General features: G+C 37.1%; 1 protein-coding gene across 2 annotated transcripts; it reads right to left on the reverse strand.

Moving 5' to 3' along the window:
- Positions 1–276: 276 nt before the first annotated feature.
- On the reverse strand, positions 277–17,843 carry ncaldb (neurocalcin delta b). Of its 2 annotated transcripts, none has more exons than XM_004073799.5 (4): positions 17,539–17,843; positions 4,608–5,038; positions 3,498–3,603; positions 277–3,418 (listed from the first exon to the last, which is right to left on the reverse strand). In XM_004073799.5, the coding sequence occupies exons 2-4, from the start codon at positions 4,983–4,985 to the stop codon at positions 3,324–3,326; spliced, it is 579 nt and encodes a 192-aa protein (XP_004073847.1). In that variant the 5' UTR covers positions 4,986–5,038; positions 17,539–17,843; the 3' UTR covers positions 277–3,323. The 2 variants fall into 2 exon arrangements, with proteins under 2 accessions (XP_004073847.1, XP_020562672.1); XM_020707013.3 differs by having other exon boundaries at positions 17,607–17,747.
- Between the last annotated feature and the right edge of the window lie 3,687 nt (positions 17,844–21,530).

Below are 21,530 nucleotides of genomic sequence, written 5' to 3' on the forward strand. Positions count from 1 at the left end.
CTGCCCTGTAGTCCATCATCATTCCACTAGAGGCAATAAAATGCGTTTTCCTGCTCATTTCAAATTTGTCGCTTCTATTAAATCTCAAAAACACATTTGGCAGGAAAAAGTTTTGCTAATTTTCAAAAGATTAGGATAAGAGTTCATCTATTGTTCCTTTTTTTAAATGATGGCTTGCTTGATAATTCTTCATAAAACAGTTGCTATGTTAAAACATATGTGCATCAAATTTGAGACAGTGGGTAAATAGGGCGCAATTGGGAAAAAAAAAATACATTTTCCCATTTTGCCTTTATTTAAATAACAAAATGGACATACTACACAAAACACATAATGCAAGTTAACAAATATAAAATCTACAAAATGATACAGTGAAAGCTTTTTTTTTTTTAACATTTTATATCCTTGTTCAGCAGGTTATTTATGACGGACACAATACTGTTCTTTTCCTTTTTTCCATCCATATTTGGCACTTGACCACAAGATACTTTTGAAATGAAACATGGGGTCGAAGTACCGGATCGACTCACTTATATTTAAAAAAATAAATAAGATGAAATTCAGAGAATAAATCTGCACTTTATTTTTCCATTTTTTTTCAGCCAAAAGTCACATGCTATCATGTGAGAAACACTGTACCTCCTGTCCACAGGCAGGTGTGAATGAGAGCTGATGAAGAGCGCTCAGAGCACGCCGGCGAGGTCTGCTGCCAATCGCCATCGTGACTAACAGAATTTCTGCTTCAGTGATGAAAATAAAAGCCATTCAGGAGGAGACATCGGGACTCGTCCCCCCCAAAAAACTGTTCTCACCACTAAGGAAAATCAACATTTGCAGACAGTTCCTTTCTTACAAAAATTAGGGATAAAATAGATTTTCAAAAGTGTCTGCAAAGCAATGTGTGTGGTCCTCTCTTTTTTAACATCTAGCATAAATGATGAATGGAAAATGCCAATAACTTCCAGCTTTAAAGTGAATCTCATCTATTGCAGCAAAACGCCACAATGTCATCAGAGTAACAGAATATATAAGAACAAGCTATATGTTCATATAACATCTTCCAAACACACTTGTTAGCCCAGTGACTGTATATGAGAACTGAACTGAGTGATTGTGATGTCACTCATAGAAAAAATGGCTTACATCCGGCTCCAACGATAGAAAGTCAATTCAGTTGCCATTGATACGAACATGGTCAAGTTGGAGCCAGACAGTGATTGGTCCAAGTCTGTCTGAGTCAATGTTTCTATGGAAACCACACCCACCAATCAGGAGTGAGGTTGTTGGAAGTCCACAACCCTACCATTTGAAAGCAGGCCCCACAAAACCTGTCAAGCTGTGTTCATACCACACTTGGCAACCTGCTTTAAAGTAACCATTTTCAAGGAAAAATCTATGTAAATGCACGTTTACATAGATTATAGCACACATCTTTCATATTACGGACTAAAGCTGAGAAAGAGAAAGCCAGGAGATAAATTCACCAGATTTCAGCTTCGATATTTCGCACCAAGGTTTTTCCAACTGTAGGAGGCGGACATGTAGTAAACAGCAGAAAAAGAAAAGGAAGCCCCTCCCTTCTTGGCCAGTGTGAGCACCATTGACTAAATGTTCCTTCCCTACTCCCCAATTAATAAAAAACTGAACTACAGTGCTGAACTATCCATTGGCCTGAATGTTAACGCAATTTGGACACAATGCTCACTACTTTTAGCTCAGTGGCCTTGTGGTAGAGTGTCTGCCCTGTGACTGGAAGGTCATGAGCTCAAATCCAGGCCAAGTCACACCAAAGACTAAAAAAAAAGGGACCCAAATCCTCCCTGCTTGACACTCAGGATTAAGGGGTTGGATTGGGGGGTTGAGCCACCAAATGGTTCCCGAGCGCGGCTGTGTCTGCAGCTCACCGCTCCCCCAGGGGATGGGTCAAATGCCGAGAACAAATTTCACACAAGTAGGTATGTGACAGATAGTGGGACTTTGACTTTTTCTAAAGACATCACTGATTATGTGATTATATATGAGAATTTTACAAAGACGTTTTATGAATCCACTGTTCTGACTCTGAAAACTTGGATGATTTATAAAATAATAATTTAGATTTTACTTTTTTAACATAAAAAATGCAATGCATTGTGGTATATATTTGTCATTTTGTCAATTCATCAATTGGTCTGTTTAGAACTTGAATAACTTGCTCTAACTCCACACCTATGGACAATTTTAGAGTTGCCAATTAACCTCCGAAGCATGTTTTGGACGGTGGGAGGAAGCCGGAGATCCCGGAGAGAACCCGGCATGCACGGGGAGAACATGCAAACACAGAAAGGTCCCCCAGTCAGGACTTGAACCAGGGGCCTTCTTGCTGTGAGGCAAAAGCGCTAACCACACAAACAGAATGACTGAGTAATAGCTGTTTGTTTATCAATAGAGGTCTATGAGATTTAGACTTCTTGGATCCAGCAGGTACTTCCCTTTCGGAACGCGACTGGGGCGGAGTCACTCAGTCCCATTCTCAAATACAGTCAATGGTTAATCCATAGTTGGGCACAGAGAATCACAGCTCAGTTTAAAACGTTGAAAACTCTGACTTGTATTGAAACTATGTGCAAAGATGAGTATTAGTGGGATCTCTAAAATGTGTCCACAGAACTTGGCAGAAAGTCACTTTCAAAACACCGGATGGTTTTCATTCTCCTCCTTTGAAAGAAAAACTGTTTTTTCTGTAACATCATTCCAGACTAACTATAAAAAACATTATAATGGTTATAAAAACTAAAATTCCCAGATATTGCTTATAAATAATCCAAGTGGACAGGGAGAGTCCTGCACTCGTACATTTCATTTCTTCCAGTGTTGACTTGGAGCTACAATGAAATACTCTGTACACTCGCAAACGCGCGGAACTCCTCTTGAATTGAGAATTTTTTTTTTCTTGAAAAGAAAAAGAAAACAAAACAGCAAACTTGGAATCGGCTCGATGAATAGCGCAAACCACAGGGTTATCCTTGCCGGCTTTTCCTCTCAGTAGGAGCAGGAACAGCTTCTGTTTTAACAAGTCTGATGGGATTTCAGTCTTTCCAGTCCCTTCTGTACCCCGAGTGAGACTTGTTTTTGACAGCAGCCTTTGCCAAGGCAAAAGAGGCACATGAACAGTGTGTCAGTGAGCGAGTCTAAAGAACATTTTTTGCGTTTTTTTGTGTCATGTACAGCTGCAGGTCTGCGTGTTCATGTGCCTCCAAAGCTCATGTTGTGTTAAAAACAATCTCAGGCAGGTCAGATTGGAAAGATTAAAAGGGATTTATCAGTGGGAAGAGTCCAGTTTTCTACTGCCCAGCACTGCTGGGATCGCACTGCAGCAGTCGCACAATGGAAGGGTCGTTCTTTGCGCCCTCGACAAATTCCTCGAGAGACAGTTTACCTGGAACACAAAGAGAAGACTTGTGAGCCCCTGAATTCATGGCATTTCTCTTCCATTCGGACAATGAATCCATCCTTACCGTCTTTATTTGTGTCCATCTGCCTGAAGATCTTATCTGTGCGTTTCTCTGGTGTGGATTCGTCCTCCGGCATCTTCATCACAGAGGAAACCATCTTGTAAATGGCCTGAAGGCAGAGTAAACAGAATAAGACATTGTTTCGTTGCCAAAGTCATAAAAAAAGCAGATAGATAAGTACAACCCGTTGACAACCAAAGAAAGAACAAAATAAAAATCATCTATGAGGTCCATAGCTGAGAAAGACCAAAGAAAATACTTCTTTTTTTTTTGGCTTTTCTCTCTGAAACTGTGGGAAATAAAATGTTTTTGATTTTGCCTAAAAACTGAATAATTATAATGTAAAGATATGTAAATAGATTATCAGAGTAGGACATTAAGCCTTTCAGATTTGTAATGTTCTGCATTTCCTTTCAGATTAATTTATATCATTTTCTTATCCTGTGTATGAAGGATTTTTTTGTTTATGGCTATGGTTGATTTTTTCTTTTAATACACTTTATACTGCAATTTTAATGTTTTACATTATTCTTCCCTTATTATTCTCAATACCTTCTAAAAATACAATATTTCCAAACACTGTTGAATGAACCCAACAATAAGTTAAAATCATTCAAGTTGTTCAAGTACAAACTCAACAATATTTACAAGCTAAATGACGATATACTGTCATTTTGATGAAGGTAGCAATCCAAACTGGAACAATGATACTTTATCATTTTAGATCAACTTTTTATGAATGAAAACATCATGGATAAAAGTAGCGGCCCTCTTGGAACACTTGAAGATGTGGGATTACACGTTTTTCAGAGCTCAGTCTAAAACCATCAGGCGTCTGATGTAACAAACATGTGAAGAGGATTGCTGGGTGATGTGTGACACTGAAGCTCATTAGTTGGAAGCTGGAGGAGGTTAACGGGATGATGGAAGGGGGTTCTGTAGAGATCCAGGACCAGAGAGGACCTGCTGCCGTCCAAAACCTCCACTTAAACTGTCAGGAACGGCCTTATGGGAGGCGATTGAACAAATGCTGTGAGATAAGTTCACTTAACGTCTGCTGGTCTCAATCACTGAGAGCTTAGAAGGAAAACATACATATAAAAAAAGACTCACCGTCACGATCTCCAGCATCTCTGCTCTGCTAATGTATCCATTCCCGTCCAGGTCATACATGCTGAAGGCCCACTTCAGCTTCTGGTCCAGCCGACCCCGTGAGGTGACGCTGAGGGCGATGATGAACTCCCTGAAGTCTATAGTCCCGTCGCCGTTGGCATCAAACGTGCGAAAGACGTGCTCTGCGAACTTGGAGGCGTCGCCGTACGGGAAGAAGTTAGCGTAGATCTTCTTGAACTCCTCCATGGAGAGGGCGCCGCTGGGGCAGTCTCGCAGGAAACCCTTGTACCACTCGGTGATCTCGTGCTCCGTGAAGTCCGTGTTGTCCATCAGGTCCTGCATGACGTCGGGACGCAGCTTGCTGTTCTGCTTCCCCATGACGGCGGCTGTTGCTGAGGCTGTGGGAGATGTGAGAGGAGCTGCGCTTCCGACTGCAGATGAAGGCAAACAGCAGTTGGTTAGATGATATTTTCATCTGCTGTTTGGTGACTCAGAGCTGGACTGAAAGCCTGAAGGAGATTGAGGCTTTCAAGACCAAAAAAAAAACCCTCACCTTTAGCTAGTTTGTTTAGGAAAGGAAACTAGTGTTAAAAATGGACTTACTTGCTTCAGAGAAGAGTTTGTAAAACTTCTATTCTTTCAATTTATAAATGTAAAATTCTTGCATTTTCTGCTGCATCTGTATATTTTTCTCCAATAATACCCCGCTGGAGGTTAAACAGAGACCCCCCAAAAGCTGCACAGCTCCTCCACAAGCACAATCACACCTGCTGAATGAAGACCCAATGCGTGCCAGTACGTCTGTGCATGCAGCTTTGCAAATGCAACTTTCTATTTCCTGCAGGAACTTTAAAGCTTTCTTTCTGGTTTTGTTAGGCTGCACCTTCAGTCTCACTTCTGCACAGCAGACAACCTGAACACAATCACAAAAGGAGCATATCCTCTGCAACGTACAGAAATGTGGAGCTTGTCAGCCAGCTGTAGACAGTGAGCATGAAAAACCATGCTCCTAATGTGCTTAGCACCTTCCCTTGTTTGACTGCAAGCCTCTGACCCAAGGTGAAGTCAATAAGCAAGCCGTAAAGATTGGCCAAGGATAATGTCAGATGAGATTAGTCAAGTCAGGTCAGTTCAAGCAACAAAGTACATGCCGCATGTTCCTGCTGTGGAAAGAAACACTTGTTACCTTAATTCACACTCACTCATCTAAATGAGTTGCTTTACCTTTGCTCTCGAATTGATATATCCTGAGAAATTTAGTTTAAATTTCCTTCAATTCCCCGAAAAAGCAGCTTAAATTACCTCACATAAATTATGATTTCTATTAAGGTGACAGGGACTTTCAGCCCTGCAGAAACCAATCGTTCCCCTGAACGCTGACTAACTACAGTAGCAGCATGTTCAGTGGTATTTCCCTCCATCTGCAGAAGCTGCTGTTAATGGCAGGCCTCCCTAAATGAATCCTCCTGCACAAAAGCTTTTAGGGCCAACTCATTTAAATGTTTAGCTGTGCACTTGTCCTTTTATTTTGCATAAAATCTGCATTTAGGATTTGGAGGAATTGTGCTGCATTTCTGTAAGGAAAACATATAAATCAAAACCTTCCCATTATTTTCTCTAATTTTATTAATACAAGTTCCAAATGTATTTAGTTTAGATACCAAGTTATGACAATTCCATCCTGAAAACCTGCTTTGGAACAAGACTGGCTATGCAAACATGCAAAATTGTTTCATGTCATTAATTTATTTTTCACATTTACATTTAACCTTTAAGAACCCATGTGCTCAAATTTAGATCATTTATATTTTTTTTATTAGTTTAATTGTATCTTCATTATTTTCTTTTTTTTTAGGCTGCTATTAATAAACAAACACACAAAAACTAACTTTAAAAGCCCACAGGGAAATTGTTTTTGGGTTCCTAGGAGTTAAAACCCATTTCTTAAGCGATGTAAAACAATTTTCTACATAATTAGAATTTTTTATTACTGATATTATAATTTCTTGGATTAAATCTAATTGAAAGTTGTGTCTAGCTAAAGGCAAGCTGCATCTTATCCCCTCTAACGTGATCTTTTCAATGAGAGGATGTAAAAAACATTCTTCTTTAATGCTTTTAATAGTTTATTTTGCATAACTTTGTTTAAAGTAGATTTAGTTCCTGCTTTTGTGTTTTTACCATTATAAACAGCAGAACTGTTGGTAAAAATGATTCAACCAGGTGATTAGTAATTTCCTGTCATATCTGAGTCATTAACAGCCACTAAAGCAAATCCAAAAAAACAACAGATTTATTAGATGACATCCTAAGAATCTGCTTTCAGGCCATCTAGACGAATTTATTAATAAGTAGCTGTTCTTGATAAACCCATTCCACTCCAAATCCTATTTAGACTGTAGAATTTACAATGCAGCCTCTGTTTGTTTTACTAATTAATTGATATTTCATGAATTGTTTACACTGACATGCATTCAGGCCAAACTGAAATGGTTGAAAAATGACTCTTTCCATTCTTCTTTGACGCATCTAAAAAGCTCAAATCAACATGTTTTTGGAACATCCATCAGTATGTCCGTGTTCTTTTCTTTCATATCAAATTAGGAATGTTCTGTCAGGCTCTCGCTCAGCCTGGTGAAGTGGCTAGAAAAAAAGACTGGCTTGTCAAACAATTTGCATTTTAATTGCTTGATGGATTGTGGTACACTCTTGTTATTACTGGGAAAGAGTAGTCATGACAACTGAACAAGTAATCACCCTAGCCTTTCAGCACGCTCCAGCTAGAAAACATGACAACATTACTTTAAACAATTTTCACTCGCCACAAAAACAACAACAACAAAATGAATCAAGCTTCCAGTAAAAGGCTGATTGTTCACTAGCTTGTTTTATAGCTGCAGACGTAATCAGACAGACTCCTTCCAGCCTCACAATTATGACAGAATGGATGAAATGTTTTTCTTTTCTCTTCATTATTACAAACCGGAGAGAAAAGGTGAATTAATTTGATTCCAAATAGCTCTGCAGAAACAACCACAGGATTTACTAAATCAAAAGTACATGTATTTGATTTAAAATGTGTTTATGCCCCTCCAATCTTTGAGGATTGATCTCTTGGAACGCCACAATTCTCAGTTTGTTATACCATTGAACTGAATCGTAGTAATAGTTGCATCCCTACTGCAGACTAGCATGTTTTTGGCTGAAAGCGTCAAAGGTGTGTAAACTGTGGATGGCTATAAATGTACAGTTTGCTAAAAACTCCTCAAACCTGAAACTTTTTTGCTTGACATAATGTACGCAATATTTAGCTTTGGTGGCATATTTGCCATTTTAGAATATTTTTACACACGTTTGAGGTTAAAATGACTTAAGGAACTGTGATTTATGCAAGAGCCACGTCTCTGCAGTGAGTCGTTCGTGTTTTTTTTATTTTCTGCTGTTTTGTTTTAAAAGGCAAACTATAAATAACATTTCTTTTGTGGAGTTTGTAAGCTCATGTTGGGATTTTCCTCTTGCTGAATGTAAAATATTCCCATCCAGATGTACAGAAAAAAGTAGGAGGTTTTTTTTTGTCATCAAAACCTGCATTAAACACAAAAGTTACTGCTTTCGTTGATGTTTTTCAGACATTTTTATGTATTTTTGGAATTAAATTCAGCAGGTAGCTGGACTGTAGTTTTACACTGGCCACATATAGAGGTGGCGTTGCAGGAAATGGACACCAACTGTTCAAGTTCACTATCATCTGCACAGGCTGAGGTCAGCATCTCTATTTCAGGCCTGTCTTCCACGCAAAACTAGCTTTCGCTGGGCTGGTAGTGAAATGGTTATTACTTTTCAACTACGTTATCTTTCCAAGCATCGCAGCCTCGGTTATATAACTGTGACTTTAGCTGGCTGCCAGGCGAGGCAGGTAAGAGTCTTAACTGTTAAAAGTGTTCATTGATCTCACAGGGACAGAAATAGAAAGGAGGACTGGCTGATGGGATGTTCAGTAAAGCACTCGGCTCTCACGCCGTCACTTTTTCTTTCAAGATCTGCGCAGACGCTGACTCGACGGGAATGGTGGATTGTGATGGGAATGATAACACGGCATTTCCTGGCACAATACGATGTGATCAGTAGCATCCAAAGCTAACATTTTCCCAATGATATGTTCAAGAAAGAAAACTTGCAGACAAAAGCCAATGTTTTGCTTTGTTTTGAATAATCCAACTATTTCCACAACTGTTTGATGATACAACAATCATCAGGATTTGTTTTTTAAATAAAAGCAAAGCATTTAAGTTCTATGAGCCCAATGGGTCAAATTTAAAAAATAGAGCCCCTTTATTAAATTTACAGAAGTGACCCACGTTCTGGTTTTTCTAATCCATCAAAAAAAAATGTTAGACCTTCAAATCTTTAAAAGGAGATCTTCACCGTTACTTATTCAGTTATTATTCATTCATGAATAAGAAAATGGCAGATTAGCCTCCCTTATATATAACAAACAAAAGGTAAACATGGATTATTTACAATAAATACCCATTAAACTTCATATCTTTTAAGAAATAATTAGCAACCAACAAGTATTTATTTATAATAATTGTTGAATTTCTGAATAGATAGCAGATCGACAAGAAAATTGTTTTTTTAACTTATTTATTAATATTTTTACTATATTTCTGTTAAGTATGTTGCACTATTGAATGAGTTAAACAAAATATATCAACAAACTTGTGGCATAAATAAAGCTAAAATCCATAAATTACCTTTAAGACATCAAAAAATATACTTTAAACTTTTCAAAAGGAAGACAAACATAACAATTCGGAGGTTTAAATGTGTGTAGATTTGTCCTTAACAGAACATGTATCACAAAAATAAAATGCAAGTGAAATAAAGCGGTGTGCTCTCTATATTCAGACAAACTTGCTGTTTGATCTCAATGAGACCTTCCTCCTAGAACATCTTGTAGTCTACTTATGTAACAGGCAAGTCTCCATTTAGATCCTCTCCGTAAATCTTAACGCAAGACTCTACCGGATAATCCAAGAGCATGGAGCGTGGAGAAGGCAGCCTGCAAGACGCAGCGGCTGGGAGAAACTCAAAAACAAATAGTGCGTTTATGAATGATGCATTCATAAGGAAATCCGATGCATCTGCAACCAAGCTGCAGAGCTGAGTGCAGCTATTCTCCACCACACAGACAAGCAATTATCAGACCTGCAGGATTTGCAACCTGATAACCTCTCACACAAGATCAATTATTTTACGATGTAGAAAGTTCAGTGGAAGAAAAAAAAATGTTACGCTTCAAAAAAAGCTTCTCTCTAAACGAAAGTAGTTCTGCAAAAGCACATGTAATCTACATTTTCTCTGCAGTTGGGTGGATTCATCAGTAATTTGTTCTCAGTGGTGCACGATTACTGCAACCCAGGAACAAACGTTTGTTTACCTCTGTTAGCGGGTGTTTAAACCACACTCTGGTCTGCATGTCAAACATTTCCTGTAACTATTAGTATCAGACAAACCTGAAAATTCTTCCTGCTCCATCTGCATTAGCGAAAATACTAGCTGTTGCTTGATATGTCGACAAAATGCTTTTAAATACAGAAAGTTGCACATTAGATATTTCATGTAGTCATTGATTTTCACGCGTTACCAAAGTACGCTAGTATTGCACACTTATAATCCTGGAAATTGTTGAAGCTACTGGGTTTTATTTAGCAGACAGTGATGTTGCATCAAAGCCTTTAAAGGTTTATTAATCTGCTTCCAACTAATAATCTAAAAAACCAAAAATGGAGCATAAACTTTCTCCTGACAACCACTTTCAATATTTTCATGCTAAGGCTTCGTCTCAATCCGCACAATAATAACCAAGAAATAAAAAAGCTACTTCCTTAAAACCTCAATGAGCTTCAAAATAACGATCCTGCTAATGGATGAAAGGACCACACAGTTTTACAAGCTTCAGAACTTATATCTGCATCAGTTCATCTATAAACAAGCCCCAGCTGACTCCATTAAACACAGCTGCAGCCAGGCATAACTTTACCAGCACGCATGCTCACATTTCAAGTACCGTGGCAAAGTGTTGCTGGTTTCAGCGACTCCTTGAATGTCCGACTGCAACTCTATCTGCTGCGTTATTTGGTTTAAGGTCAGAGAGCCGCTATTGGTCCCACCTGTACCAGAGCCGCAGGAAAGTCCGAACAAAAAAACAAAACAAAAAAAAAAAGAGTTAAAAGATTAAAGCTGTATAGGTTTTTATTTTTTTTAAACCAGAGATAAATAAACTTAATTTATCAAAATTGTACAATTACAAGTAAAAGTATATTTTAGGAGCCATTACCTTTGTATAGTTGTTAAAAAAGCCAACAGCGGGCGTACGGTGATACTTTTTTCTACCTTTATCTGATCCTTTTTGTCTTAAACATAAATAATGAACAACAAACAGCATATGCCGTCACATACCTAAAAATAAAAACAATATTGGTGCAGCACAATCTAGTACCATGAAGAATTTCTAGCAAATGTAAACTGAGTCTAACACTGTAATACTAGAACTGCACTCCACAATATTTAAAAAATAAATCAAAAAGAAAATTGGATCCAAAATGCTAATCACTACTAGAGGAAGCGTCAAATATTTGTTTCATTTTATTTTAGATTGTTTTTTTATCTATCTGATAGGAACTTAACACATAAAATAATTTAATAAACAAACAAAAAAAAAGTTTTTTTAGAAATAATGTAATAAAAATTAAAGGATTTAAACTAGATTAAAGTATTGGTTTTATTCATGCTGAACGATTGTGCTTTAAAATACTAGGGCTGGTTTCACCAATAAGTTCCAGAATCGATCGATTTGATGCACGAAATGTTCTCGATTCTTTCAATAAACTTGGTTGAATTCAATTTTGAATTTACACATTTACACATATTTGTATAGAAATACAATAATAATGTACATTTTTAGAAGATATTCATATTAATCTAATACAGTTCACATACTGTAAAATGTATTATTTAACGGAGAAGCTCCAACAGAAACGCACAGATCGTTAAGAAAACCTGCGTTTCAGTTTGGCCACTAGGTGGAGCTTACGGTTTAGCATTACACGCTATATTTGAGCAAAAAAAAAGTACTTTAGACCACAGATGGTTACTTTAAACTCTTGAAAAAGTTTAGAATATTCATGGCTGGATATATAAAGCTGTTCATTTAGTTAGCAATGTATGCTTAGGTCAAACAAGCGTTAGCATTAGCCGTCCTATGGGAAGTTCCATTATACGTTAGCATCAAGCTAGCTGACTTTGGCTTTACTGCTGTTATTGTTAAAATTACTCTGTAGATGTATCAGAGTACATTAGTAATGCTTCATGAACCTTCTGATTGTATTTTGAAATCTGTTTAGCAGTTTTACATCTGTACACCGTCATTGTTTCAATGCTTGATCTCACAAAATCTCACGGGAATAGCGTTAGGTCACCGGAAAAGCAAAAGCACCAAAGATCGATCTCTACTTTTATGGATCGATTAAGCTTGGATCAATTCAGATCGAATCATCGATTTATCAACCCAGCCCTAATGAAAATGTATCAAACTTTGCTTAACCCCTTTCCCCACAACTTATTTTCCAGCTGTGAAAAAAATAAAATAACATTAAAATATATACAGTATATGTTTTTGCTTTCAAGTAGTTACTAAATTACGATAAACTTGAAGCTGAAGTGGTTTGGTCCATATTTGCATCAATAGGTGTCAAGGGGTTAACAAAACCCATAAAAATACCATCCAGAACTATGCCAGAACATTTATCTGATCTGAAGAATATATTACAAAACAATAAAAATAAACAATGAATCTGCAACAACAAATTATTTTGAAAATTATATTAAAGAAATTCATAAATGTGATGGTATCTCTAGATGATGATGCAAATCTTTGGCCAACTCTGAATAAATATTTTTAAAAATTTCAAAGCTAAAAATTTTTATCCCTTTAAGCACATATTTATTTAGCCACAAAATTGTATTTACAAAGTCATTATTTTGAGTTTGTCCTGATGTCACATGATGCTGTGATGACACAAAGCAGCCGTAGTTCCTCTGGACAGACAGCGTGAAGTTTACACTCTCGTCTTGAAAGATGACTTCATTACCTACTTTTAAACTTGCGTATAAAAAGTCGTTTTTGTTCTGTATTTGAGAAATTCAAGGCAACAACTAGATCCAAATGAACAAGCATTGAGCAGGAGAGGTTTGTGCGTCGAAGTGCCTCAGAAAACCACAATCCTGACCTTGAAGGGACTTATGAGGAAACATGATTCACAAAACAACTCAGATAAAACTAGACCCACAAAAAAAGAGACAGGAAAACATGGTAAATTGTTACTTATCCTTAAGGGAGAAGGATGTTTATTTTGTGCTAAATAGTGAAGGAAAATGTTCCCTCTGTTAGTGGTATCTGAACCACAGAGTGAGATAAATGTAGACATCAGTTCACAATTGTATCCACGTGACAGGCTGTAATCAGTGTTTTTCCTTTTTTGCTGATTCTCCTCTGCAACAGACTAACTTTAATCTTTTTTCCTCTCTCCACATCCGCTTTCCCTAAAAACTCTTCTTCGACAAGCTTAACTACAGGATGCAAGGTCGATGCAGCCAGTCAGGCCCAGAGCATGACCGCAAGAAACCCACGCTGACAAAAATAAAGCATGTGTTCAAATTTAGCAAACATTTGTTAGAGTTTAGCATCTTGAAATGTTTGGGAAGACGCCTTTAAAACCAACAGTAGACATTAGCTAGACTCCACTCTTGTATCAACACCTCTGTAGATTCTAACGTCTTCTTGTTAGGCGGAAAGCTTAAGCTGTTTAATTACTAATCTGAAATAAAAAGTTTAAAAGCCACACAAATACATGTTTGTTTTCCATTTTCTCTGTGTGACTGCTTTCTCCAGACCAGCAGACTTTGTTTTCTCATGTGACAATTTCAATTCCTGTTCAGATCATACACACATTTAACTGGACAGATAATCTTCGATGGCACGTTAGATTCTACAGGCCGAACGCGAACCCTGAAGAGGGATGGACACGCTGACCGGAATCAACTCCGTCCACCTCAACAACCGCTCAAAAACAGCACAAAGTCTGAATTATGTTGGGTTCACTCGTGGATGCAACAAAACGTGCAACAAGTAGCTCTTGTTAAATAAAAAGAGCTTTTTTTTTTTCAAACTTAGCCTCCACGCAGTGATCCTAAATGGGGAATAAAGCTTTGTACATCAAAAAGATCCTTGAATCAGATTATAAATGGGTTTATTTTGGGGGAAAAACCTGATTTTATAACAATGAGAAATCACAGCGCTCCCTGACTATATCACAGGGTTCATCTGTCGTGGTCTCGCTGTTTCACTTTTTTGTTTTCTGTCGAATTTTTTGCAAGTTTTAGAATTAATTATTTTACAGTTTTGGTTACAGTTCTGTGTCCCGATTGGCTGGAGACCTCGCCAATCAATTTCCTCCGTGCAGTGGCTCCCGCAGAATGAGTTCAGTTTGCCAAATCTGAATAAATCTACGAAGGAGTTTTAGGGCCATGGTGAGGAAAAAAAATTCTGGCCAACGTGACGAGTTTTTTCTCGTCATGACGAGATTAATGTCGCCATGACGAGAAAAAACTCGACACGAAGTTACGAGAAAAAACTTGTGTCGAGATAAAAGTCGAAATAAAGTTTCGTAAATTTACGAGTTTTTATCTCATAAATTTACGACTTAAAATCTCGTAAATCTTCGAGAAAAATGTCGTACATTAACATGGATAAAACACCGAAGTTTTCCGTTTATCGGTGCCTAGCTTGAAGATAAAATATGCGGAGCCTTTTGTGAAGCTTTATTTCACGATTATTATAGGTTTAAAACAAAGAGATTCTGAACCTTTTGATGATTCAAAATCAGATTATTGTCAGTGTAGTCGGCTTTCCGAATTTTTCATATTTAAAATAAGGAGCTCAGAGACACGTTTGGGTGTAGAAAACCGCTGCAGACTTTATTCTCCTTTTCATTCACATAACCTGAAGTTCATTTGTCACCTTACGTCATGAACCTGTCATCCGAACACCAATGCGGAAGTAAACAGTGTTACATACGCCCACTCCTGCAGATTAAGCGTCCCGTTTGATCATTAAAAAACAAAGATGAATGAAATTAGTCCGTTATATTAGCATTAGAACGTTGAAAATGCCAAAAAAGTGCTCCTCCTTTGAACATAAGCGTCACACAGACGTAGTGATCTGGTCTTTGGTGGAGGAAGAAAGGATTGAAGTGGACAGCTGCAGGGATACTGACGGCTTCATCGGGCTGCAGAGATCCTGCAAAACCACCCATCAGTGAATAAAACTTTAATAAATCAAACAAAGGAGCTTCCAGACATTTGGAACGTTATCAATACATTCAGATCACCTGTTCCACCAAGTTTAGTCGGTCTGCTCTGCTGATGCGCGTCGTTCACCTGCTGCTCCGCATGCTCGCGTCCACTTTAATCTCTTAAATTTACGAGTTTCTTTCTCATAAATTTACGACTTAAAATTTTGTCAATTTACGAGTTTTTTCTCCGAAATTTACGAGTTTTTATCTTTTAAATTTACGAGATAACATAACACTGAATACTCCTGAAAGACTGGCAACATTGCAACTTTAATCTGGAAACTTTATTTCGATTTTTATCTCGACACGACAAGTTTCTTTCGAAACTTTGTGTCGAGTTTTTTCTCGTCATGGCGACATTAATCTCGTAAATGACGAGAAAAACTCGTCACATTGGCCAGAATTTTTTTTCTTCACCGTGGCCCTAAAACTCAGTCGTATAAATCTTTGATCACAAACAGATATTTTTTTGTTCTACTTATTTTTTCATGGTTTGAACTTTAAGTTTAAACAAGAGAGAAATGTTTGAAAATGTTCACATCTGAAAAAAGTGTTTAAAGTGTATAGTGAGAGGTTTAATAGCTGTTAAACAGCTGTAATCCTATTTTGCTAATTTCTCCTATCGCGGGTTATTTTTTTAACATAATTCTGCAATAAATGAGAGAGCACTGCACTCCCCTGTGGAACCTGCCTCCAGTGGTTGTAGGGGGAACTGCAGGAACTTCCTGGTTTGCATCAAATTTGAGGGCAGAAGGTGGGGTTTCAGTTTTAACATCCATAAAAGCCCCTCTCCTCAAAAAACATTTGAGTGAGCCAAAAGGTAAAAAAAATGGAACTATGATCTATTTCTATATACATCCCACATCAAACCGAAGCCATTTATTTACCACAAACCACCAAGTAAAAAAAGCCACTGAGAAGCGGACTCCAGTTTGAATCTTATTTATTACTCTACAAGACCTACTATCATTCCAAATCATCTCTATTTGCTTTATTGCTTATTTATAAACACCACAAATGGTGTAATTTCTAACTACAGTGATCCCTAACTATAACGCGGTTTACTTTTCACGGTTTTGCTACCTCACGGATTTGCATTGTGTATTGTGTTCTGCATTCTGATTGGCTAAAAAGTCACTCCGCTTCTTCTCTACCTGTGCATCATAACGTTGCAGTTTAATATGTACACGTACGTAAAACAGCTTATTTGTTGAAAAAAAGTTTCTCAAGTACTTTTATTTGTGAAACAAAGGCTTGAGCCTGTAAAATGGTTTGTTCTTCCTTTTCAATGTATAATAGAGTATTTAACTGTATATTAATAGTTTAAAAAAAAGGTTTCTACTTCACGGATTTTGCCTATCACGGGTTCTCTTTGGAACGTAACCCCCGCGAACAACAAGGGCTTACTGTATACTAATTTATGTTCAATAAAAATTCTGAAATATGTAACATTTTTACCTTTAAAGTAAAATAAATAACAAATACATTGAACTTAATGATTCTACTCTACATCATAACAAGGATTAGTAATCTCCAGGAGCATATAAATAATAAACCTTGGAAATAGAATATTTATAAAAACTAAATTCTGAGATGTTTTTATTAGGACTTACAAATGTCAATTATATCAATCAATGTTGTTTAGTTATTAATAAAAACTTCACGCACCTGAAAACTAAGAAAAAGGTTGTTTTTATGAATGTAATAAATCAATATTACAACTTTTTTAATAAATCTATTTTTACAGCCCTATTCATATCTAATATGCAGCTCAAGTTGTTAAAACATTTTAACGGTCTTCACAAAGATAATTCAGAAATATAAACACGTTAGATGCTAATCTACAAACACAAACACTGGCAAATAATTTACTATCCTATTTGATTTAGCTTGCAAATGTTGAAACTTTATCTTACTAAATGATCCTTTACAACCAAAACACTGACAGGTTTGGAAGTCAGAGGAATTCACACTTTCAAAAACTCATTTACTTGGAAAAATAAGTTTAAAAAAAATGTTTTAACAAAACCCCCCAAATATTTTCCAGTTAATTGTCAAGTGTTGAAGCTGCCTTATCTCTCCTGCCTGGTCTGGTGTGTGTTTGGTGGTGAAATAAGATCCTATGGCTCACCGCAGAAGCATCTTTAGCTTCCTGTTCGAACAAATACTCTAACTAAAAAATAAGATAAATGTCTGCCGTTTCTCTGGTACACCTGAAGCCTCATTAAGGATATAAAAAGAGCTGCTTCATCCGATTACAATGTGGATAAAGCCTTATCCTTGCTAGCATCGTGTCCTGTTACAACAACAAAGTTATGGAATTAAAAAAAAAAAAAGTTTAATTACTACTACTAGTCGTTCTCATAGACAAATATCCCCAAAAAGGAACGAGTATGTGCCTAAAAACACGAATTTAATCAGCACGTGCGTCCTACCTTTTTTATATTGTTAAATTTTAAAGTAGGAAAAGGGAAAACTAAGACGGCGGGACGGACAAATTAGCTACAACTTACCTAGCTTTAAATTTAAAGCTGTAGTTGAAGGTTTGCAGAAAGTTTCCTTTAATAGTCCATTAGCTTACTTCTGTGAGAGGAAGCTCAAAGTTTCTGGTAAACCGTTGAGGTGCAGCAGGAAGGAAGCACCGGAGAGCTGCAGTTTGGTGCCGCTCGTAGTCCAAACTCCGGGCGCCTGTATCTGAGCCGCAGCTCACACTCCGCTTAGCCCCGCAGCCTCCTGCTGTGACGTCAATGCTGTGGATCACGTGGTGCGCAGGGCACCAATGGGGAGCGTCGTTGTCCTGGCAACAAAAGCCGAGCACCTGAATGGTTATTACGGGAAATTAACATGTGTGCACAAAAAGGGTTGCTTTAAAAAAACCAAAACGGTTGCTTTTCTAATAAATGGAATAACAACATTTTTTTCACCATTTTAATTCACTCAATATAGTTCGAAATAAAAAATATAGAAAAGCAGCATTTCTAAAAGCAGCTTTCATGAAAAAAAAGGATCATCAAGAGCCCTGGATTCATTAAAAAATGTTCCCTCAAATGAAAAAAATGGTTGCCACAACTCACTATTTTGTGCACACAAATTCGTCATTTGTACACACAAATTAACTTTGTATGTGCACAAATTAGCATTTCGTACACACAAACAAATAGGCTACTTTGAGCACACAACTTAACATTTTGTTTGCACATAGTTGCAATTTATAACCATAAATTGGGAATTTTTGGTCCCAAACTAGCATTTTATGCGCACAAATTAACACTTTGTGGGCAAAAATTAGTTTTTGTAGGCATACTTTGGCGTTTTGTGCTCACAAAGTGTTAATTTAAGGAAAAAAAATATTTTGTATGATTATTTTTAATGTAAGGCTTTGTAGTATTGCGTTGTATGAAGTTAAAAAAAGATAGTTTATCATATTTTTTTCAGGGATAAAAAATAATTTGTTGTAAACATTTAATTCTCATTAGTGACAAATATTTTAAAAATTGAAAGACAAAAAGAGAATTCCTATTCCTATCTTTTTAAAAACAGTCTTCAGTCTTTTCTATATCTTTTTTTATTTTCTTATTTATTCTTTGTTGCAAATAAGATAAAAGCTAGAGGTTATCTTTACATTGCTACAATCTCATATTTGTTATACCTCTTTTTATATTTTTGCAAAACAAGATTCAAACAAAATTCTTGCAGACGATACATTCTACCTCAATGAGCTTTCTTGTTTCTGAGTATTGCATGATGATAAAGAACCAGCTTATGATTATGACCAACATGCATCTGCAGCAGCCCAGTACAAGAGGTCTCAGGTAGGCACATTGACAGGCATGCTTAGTGTAAGATGATTAGAGGAAGTCAAACCCAGAGGTCTTATTCAGCCGCTCATCTTAATGGCCTTATGAAGTACACTTAGAGCCTGTCCTTCAACCTGAGTTGGCAAAAAGTCTGACTGTGCAACAGTGATTTATTGCATGCATCAAGCAAGTATGTAAGTAGCAAACACAAAGAACACATTTGAAGTTTAGATTCTTCAGAAATGGCCAAAAGTGCAAAACGTTCGCAAGTTCTATTGAGTTCCCCTCATTGCAGAAGAGCAGCAATGAAGGAAAAGATATTAAGTTTTTTATGCATAATTTACAACATGATATAAAAGCTGAATAGTTAGAGCTAAAAAAAATAGAATTGTCAAATTACTTGTTAGGTAAACCCGTTTAAAGAAGTTTTAATTGCATCAAAGTTTGTTTCTTTAAGTTGCAATTGCAAGCTCTTGGATTCAAATGCAGGTGCTTTTACAAATGGCCTCAGGCAAATGTAGAACTGCTGCAATTATTCGTTTTTTTACTCTAATCACTGCATCTTTTGTCAGCAGACTTTGATCGGCGCAGCACATTGTTATTTACTTTTAACAGAGGTGGAAGCTCATCAGTAAGTTTGACCCTGAGGGGAAAGTCCCTGAATGCTGCAACCTCTAATAGGTTTGCATAACATTGATCTGACTGGCTGTCCACTGAAGAGCAGTCCTCAAACCCTGCACTCATTCAAGCACATAAATACACACAACAGTGTATCGCAGCACCCTTGCCAAAAGTCTTTTTTAACTGGACGGCTGTCTTCATGGCTTTAAGTGGACTTCGTCATTAGGTAACAGGGGCTTTAAGAGCGCTACTAAGTAGAAGTAAAAGACACAGGCTGGAGAAGCCACTAAGCTTCACAGTGGAAAAAAGTACTTTTCTGCTTGATTAGCTGTTATCTAATGAGACAAAGTCAGACTCATGCGGCTGTCAGGATGAGGCAAAACATAACATTTGCTCTCCAGCAGTGTTCCATTTCAACGCACTGCAACGTTTTAGAGAAAAAAAACATCTTTCAAGTAGATGGTCCATCAGAACCAGGACAAACACACTAAGGAACTGCTTTTTTCCACAGGCAATCACTATATGGAATACACATACTTCCACCAACTACACCCCACTCTGACTTTTTACAAATGCTAAATTCCTGACTACTACACATGTGTGCAATATCTTGACTTCTGTGCAATAACCGGGTCTCTGTGCAATAACACACAATATTTATATGCTGCACTCATAGCAGCTCAACTCATTCCATTCTATTTTGTCCATACATATTTAATAATTAACTGTTTCTGTATATATTTTACATTTTTTGTTAGAGATGTGAGTCCACTATTTCTATTTTATTTTATTTATCTTCATCACGCCAAGGCTGCTGCAATTTCATTGTATCACCATGTACAACGACAATAAAAGGATTCTGATTCTGATAATGCACCTCCTCATCAGTGAGAGAGCGTGCATCATTATGGCATAACAGTTTCAAACTCACTGCTGAAAAAATCCAGCGCAAAATCTTTGTTGTAATATTTGTTGGAGCTCCTAAAAAATATACAAGAAAGAAAACAAATGAAGGTCCAGTATCAGCAGTCAGGAAACAAGGCTGAATAAGCTGTGCGTCATTGGAAGCAAACCAATGTTCAGGCTGACTGGATTACCCAGCACGTGAATGGATGCTGAACTCAAACACTGTGCAATGCAGGTTTAACTGTTTCAGAAGAATCCGAACCACACAAGTGTCACTGCTATGCTATGCATTGTTTTGTGTGCCTTCCAAACATAACTTTTCTGCAACACTAGCAAGATGGGAAATATTCAAAAACTATTTTAGAAAAGAAAAAAAAAAAGATTGTTTCGATATATTTATATGGCATCCCAAACTCTAATTTTTTGAGTTTTTTTGCAAATTTTCTCCACACATAAAAATTCAAGCAAATGTTTGTTACCTTTTACCCATGAACTCCTCATGTCATTGACTATAATAAAATAATAATCACATCCTATTTATTTTTTAAGCCACTGATACATTTTACAGTCCAGCTTACCAAAACATACCATTCACTTAAAGACCCACAAGTGTTTTTGTGTTTTTAACAAGCTTTTTTGACACTTTACTGATGATGGAGGACGTATAAAACGAAAATTAAGCTTCAAATTGCATTTCTGAGTATTCTTTTATTCCAATTATTGTGAATCAGGGTCAGAAGAAAAAACGTAGTTGGAAAAAAGCTTGTAGCAGTGATGTAGAAAATACGCTGGGCGGGCCACAAGCTGACTGCTCCGACCTCTAAACAATGGGTTGGGGGGGGGGTTGCTTAGCACCAACAGTCCCGCCCACAACTCAGAGGTGAATTTCTAATAAACTATTGCCGCTCTGTAGAGACTATGTCCTGGAAAATGACAGTTTTTTTTTTTTTTATTTTGGCTAAAAACATCACAATCATGATCAAAAGACCACTGAGAACGCTTTTAGAGTAGAGTTTCTGGAGCCCACCGAGCTAATGTTTGGGCAAAGGTGGCATACGCCCTGGACAGGTACCAAGTCCATTGCAGAGACTAAAGCTTTATCTGGAAATTGTTTTAGAATCTGTAACTAAACAGTTTAGCATGTCAGCATTTCTAATGTGGGGTCAAAGGGTTTGCTCTGT

Source organism: Oryzias latipes, chromosome 11 (genome assembly GCF_053564925.1).
Source record: "Oryzias latipes strain Hd-rR chromosome 11, Olatipes_Hd-rR_3.1".
Classification (NCBI taxonomy): Eukaryota; Metazoa; Chordata; class Actinopteri; order Beloniformes; family Adrianichthyidae; genus Oryzias; species Oryzias latipes.

What these genes read in the sequence shown, in the direction of transcription:
- ncaldb (XM_004073799.5), bottom strand. Translation starts at nt 4,985, where the DNA reads ATGGGGAAGCAGAACAGCAAGCTGCGTCCCGACGTCATGCAGGACCTG. An exon ending in AGATGCTGGAGATCGTGACG is followed by an intron (nt 3,604 to 4,607) that starts GTGAGTCTTTTT and finishes CTCTGCCTTCAG; the next exon opens with GCCATTTACAAGATGGTTTC. An exon ending in GATGGACACAAATAAAGACG is followed by an intron (nt 3,419 to 3,497) that starts GTAAGGATGGAT and finishes TTTGTGTTCCAG; the next exon opens with GTAAACTGTCTCTCGAGGAA.